This window comes from Halyomorpha halys, unplaced genomic scaffold, assembly GCF_000696795.3.
Source record: "Halyomorpha halys isolate HHAL.00 unplaced genomic scaffold, Hhal_1.1 Scaffold281.1, whole genome shotgun sequence".
Taxonomy (NCBI): Eukaryota; Metazoa; Arthropoda; class Insecta; order Hemiptera; family Pentatomidae; genus Halyomorpha; species Halyomorpha halys.
In genome coordinates, this window is record NW_027108453.1 from 1,069,454 (window position 1) to 1,075,271 (window position 5,818).

Below are 5,818 nucleotides of genomic sequence, written 5' to 3' on the forward strand. Positions count from 1 at the left end.
TTCTAATTTAAATTAATACTTGAAGTATCACCAATGGGCGGTTCCTTCCCAAGATTTTTAAGTGTAAATGAAACATACAACATATTTAATTATTGTATTTAATATTTGTACAGTTGTAAATCACATTAAATAATAGACTTTTTTTCAGAAAATAAAATCGCAAATTTGAAGGACTCGGTTTCTTAAAGTGCCTGAGGATTCGGAGGTCCGGATTTGTTCCATTACTCCCGAGAGGAGGCACTGTTCAGTTTGGCATCTCCAGACGCAGACAAGTACACTCGGGGAAAGCCGATTTGAATTAGCTGGGCTGAAGAGAGGCCAAATGCCTTGCGCCCTGAAGGCGTTCTAAATATACTCGGATGGGCAGAGAGTAGTAGTGTGCCACCATGAGCTCGCATCTACCCTACACTTCTTATGTGAGTAGCAAAATTGTGTCTTATTTGTGACAGTGGGGAAGACATGTGGTAGTGTTCGACGTCATCCCACAGCGGATCAAACCGACAATAAAAACGAGGTTGTTTAGAACTGTACAATGTCCTATCATATATGTATATATATATCAACGGCTTATCAGCGGATCCGATATCGAAATTCTCACGAGGGCACATCACGACGATCGACCTTTTTATCGTAGAGGGTACAGTCCCCATCAAAAGTCTTAGAAAATATGTTCTGTTGTGTAAAAACTTTGCTAAGATTATACTTGCAAATTCCCAACATAATCTGTTTTTTTTAAATTTTTATATATGTTGTGAAACTTCTATCTAACTGACACCCACGGGCAAGATAATTTTGTTCATTATATAGAAGTTACCTTTGTCTATAATCTTTTCACTGTGATGGAACTCGTTTTTTTGTTTAAATAAAATAATTTGTATCCAAGTTAATTCCCTAATCACTGTTTATTATTTGCTTAAATGTCCTACGTTTCTGCAAACTCCGCCATCCTCAGAGAAAATTTATCAAATAACAACTTTTATTATAAATTCATTTTTAACAATTTTAACAAATATTATTACAAATAAATTAACATAACTTAAAAAATAATTTACGCCTTAGTTTAAAAACAAAAAAAATTACATCTCAGTTTAAAAACTTTTTTTAGGCATTCTGCCCAGGTCAAATCACCCAATGAAACAATAAAATAAAATTAATTTATTAATAAGCTTGTGTTTGATTACCTATTTTGTCAATTTTCCAATAATTTTCAAAACTTTTAATTAAAATTTAATTTAACACTATCAATCTCTTATCATATATTTTTAACCTTCCTAACAATCAGGCATATAAGTGATTTATTTCAAAATGTATTTTGGTCAAAATTCTTATTTCTTTTATTATTAAAATTCAAATTAAAGTTAATTGTAAATATTAATATACAATATAACCATATTATTCATAAATTAATTTTGCTTAAAATTTCAATACAGTGTTGGTTCAAATTTCTCGTGTCCGTTTTAAAATTCACTGTAAAATTAATATTTTGTGATACATAAGTGAATTATGTAACATTTTTCTTTGGAATGTATTATTTTATTTATGCAGAATTATTGTATTTTCAAAATCGAATTTATGTTGATTGTTTCTTATATCATTTCAGTGTTAATACACTCAGTCGCCATAGACAATTGAGGTTTCCGTTAAGAAGGAGTAAATATTAAAAAAAAAAATGGAATAATAGTATTATTTACATATTGTAACGGGTCTATACTTTTTTATATTTATTCAATTAAAAATTATATAATTATTAAGTGATATTGATGAACAAATTTTATTCACTTTTTTTTTAATATTTTCATAATTTGTCTAAAATAATTAGCAATACTCAACATAATATTTTTTTGATTAGCGTAGTGAAACTCTCTTTTAATTTCAAAGCGTTAATTTTATGCAACAAAAATCAAAATTTACCCCAAGAAATTTTGTGCAAAAAAAAGCTCAAAACGTGCAAAATCTTGTTATTAGTGGACTTAAAAGCCATAGGGAGGAATGATCGCGTCTCTTTATATAACATATGTTATTTTATAACATGTAGGTTTATTTTAGCTATTGCTATAATAATAAAAAATATCTATAATTCATAGAACTTTTTAATCACCCTTTCCTTGATATTAGAAATATATTTTTTTAAAACAATTTTATAAGTCCGAATTTTTTGAAACCCAGCCTCATTTCACACCTCTACCATAAAACGTACTGCCGTTAATAATTGCAACTTTATAGGTATTTTCATTTTTGATATACCTTAATCAATAATTTATTGAGAGAGTGATATCTGTTCTTTTAAATTTTAAGAAGATACATAAGAAATGCTTTTCCGTAATAACTCGGTCAGAATATTGACAAAAACGCATGGATACAAAGTCCAATTCTCTTTGAATAGTGATCGGATTTAGATGATTTAGATTTTGTGATATAGAGAATTTTATTGACTTTCAAATGAATTATTACAATATTTCAGGTCACGTTTAGTTTTAGAGTTATTCACAAATTATTGTTTACGTACAAGAAATATTTTTTTCAAAACCGTTTTAAGTACGACTTTTTTGGAATTCAGTTTTATTGCACATTAGGAGAAGCACCATAAATTATTTCAGTTTCGTTATTACTGTCGCTTTTAAGATACAGTGTCCAATAAGTCAGTGAGTTAATTCTTTTATGTGTTAAGATAAGACAAATAGGTTTCCACGAAGACCTGCTCTCAAAATGTTAACAAAATAAATATGGATCAAAAATCCGAATCATTAATAATTTTGGTACATCCAATTTAGATAACTTTAGCTTTATATTGGAAATAATTTTATTATCTTTCATATTAGGGGCTATAATCTTTCAGGAGATGTATAGTTTTCAGGTCATTAAAGAACTATTTATTATATAATTATTCATTGACTGTTTGAGAGTGGTTTATATTAACAATAACACCAACTTTAATGATTGAAATTAACTCTCAACTTTTCATTTTGAAATTTCCAACGTTTCGGACCTTAGGCCATTTTAAAGGAGACAACTTTAATCATTGAATTGTCACAATTTATTTAAAATGTCTTTCTTTTGCAGACTAATTGCCCTTATCTCATATGAACCACGCAATCAAAAAATGGTTTTTCCTTTTCTATTTACCAAATTAATAATACTAATTAAAAAAAAAATTAATAATAATATTATTTATATATCCCTTTTGTAATAATATTACAAGTGCCAAAATTAGGCTTTAGAGCCTTAGACTAAAATAAAAAAGAAAAAGAAAATTATAAAACGTCATAAAATATAATGGATTTGAAAAGATAAAAATGATCAACAATAATAAGAGAATATATAAAATAAAATTAGAACAAATAAAATAAAACCATATATCATATCATAAAACATAAGGTGACTAAGTTTTTATAATAAATAAAAAAAAATCGCATAATAATAATAAAAATAAATTAATAAATAATAAATAAATTAAAAAAAATATAAAAAATCAAATACAATTAAACTAAAAATAATAAATGAAAAGGTACAATGTCTGCTAATATACACATTTACAAGTATAAACGAAAATCTGAAACATTAAATATAGAAAATATATAAACCTTATTTGAAATTTTTAATTGTTATTCTTCCGGAATTCGCAGGACAGAAGGCGGTCGAATATGGGATTTGAAAGTTGGAAGGGAAAAAATCTTTTTTTTTTTAAATTTAGAAAATTACATCAAATATGGTCAAATTTCGGTCGGTAGAAATAACACACAAAAAGGATTGACATAAGTGAAATTTAGTAATCACAATTTTTTTAATAGAGCGTTGTGGAGGCTACTACAATTTATTACCAAGATCAGTACAATATGAATATAGTATAATAATTCAATTAAAAATTACTAATATGAAAATAAAGTAAAAAATATATAATTATTATTAAAGAAATAAAATTAAATTAAATACAAAATAAGAATAATAAAAATGACTGAAAGGACTTTGAAGTGAATAATAATGCTGAAAATTTAGTATTAGTGAATAAATATAATAATGAGAATAAAAATAAGGTTTTAGTAATATCTTTTTTTTTTTTAAATATTTATTTACTGCTATTTACAACTGTACATTATAGTAATATCATTTATCAAACATTAAGTAATATCTAAATAAATAATATCTACAACTAATCACAGACATATATAGCTAATTCTAACCGTAATATAATGAATAATTATGTGGTGTTAAGAAAAAATACAGGCAAATATGGCTATTTGGTGAATCAAAATCAGTTATTGGGAATCATATATAAGTAAGAAAGTACTCAGTCAAATATTTCTTTTTTAGTTTTCTTTGTGGTTGATTTATTTATTAGTTTTTCTGGTAAGCGATTGAACAGATATGTTACCATATAGCATGAAGTACGTTTACCTACTACATTGTAATAGGGTGGTTAGATAAATTAAATTTTTTTCTAACATTTTTTAGACATATTATTTCTTTTCTAAATAAATTATTATTCATAAATTTTAAGATAACTCTGTAAAAATAAAATAGTTTAGGTGGTTAAGTACCAACATTTTTTTAATTTGTTGCTTAATTACTGCAGTGCTTTTTGTATTAGTTTATTATAATTTTTTATATTCCGCATCTATAATATCTGGGCTTCGACCATTTATAATTTTTATTTTACAGACATTGTCGTTTTTGAGAATCACTAATTTTTTTAGATGGTGAGTGAGACGTTAGAGGCACGTACAGCCCAGTTTTATAATATAAATATTCAGGAAGTAGAGTGTGAGCCCTATACTTAATAGAAAAACCGAACACTCAAAATTCATATGCTAATGTTTTCTTAATTAATGTTTGGTCAGGTCTCTTATTTAAATTCAGAACACGTTTTCCCACAAAGACACAAATTCCCACCTCCACCTTACCCCATAAAATACCTCTATTTGTATGATCTTAGTAAATGATCGACTAACTTCTCTTTGGATGATTTTCTAATTGGACTGGCGTTTAATTGTTCGCAAGGAAAAGTCTCTATCTGTCTTTAGGGAAAACGCGATTACTTCGTAAATTTAATTTTCTAGGTTTTTAAATATTCTTTAAAATAATGTTGACATAACAGAGAGTTTATTTATTGTCATTTCGCATCACAGTTTTATATTTTCGCCACATGTGCGGTTTATACTGCTTTTTATAAATTTATGATGTGAAAATGGGGTAGAATATTTTTTTTAAATGTGTATTATAGTTTACATAGTTAATTCATACTGTTCATCAATATAATGAAGTAACGGTGATAATTGACGAAAATCATAACCACTAGTTATTTTCAAATAAACCTTTTTATCAGTTTATTTAAACTCAAAACGACATAACAATAATATTAATAATAATGATATTATAGTATTACATAATTATTACAAGCACGCATAGGGAAATACTCAATGGGAAATTTTACATTAATTATTGAATACAAATGCGGTGACCAGATCCTTAAAATATATTTATAATATAATATATACTTGAATGTACGGCGTACAAAAAAACGAGAAACATTGTTCAAAGATCAAGATACAAATCAAAATATTATTTATGATAGAATATTAAAAGTAACATACTACGCATACATGAATATGTTACATCCATAAATATTTGCAATCTATTAACAAAAATTTATTATAGAAACAGTTAGAGTATAGTATACTAGTTAATCACATATATTTAACTTAATAAATAATAGCAATAACAAATATAATATATTTAATTAACGAATTAAATAATAAATAGAATATACTGGAAGATTATTGATTGACCGTGTGTGAAGATGAAAGGAATATGGTCCGGGTGC

General features: G+C 26.1%; 1 protein-coding gene across 1 annotated transcript in view; it reads left to right on the plus strand.

The window, feature by feature from the left end:
* Positions 1–290: 290 nt before the first annotated feature.
* The window catches only part of LOC136795615 (nucleolar and coiled-body phosphoprotein 1-like), a 71,169-nt gene continuing 65,641 nt past the window's right edge, over positions 291–5,818 (plus strand). Inside the window, exon 1 of the mRNA XM_067046774.1 lies at positions 291–416. Within this exon, the coding sequence (XP_066902875.1) occupies positions 387–416 (30 nt within the window). The 5' untranslated portion in view covers positions 291–386. The remainder of the gene's footprint in view (positions 417–5,818) is intronic.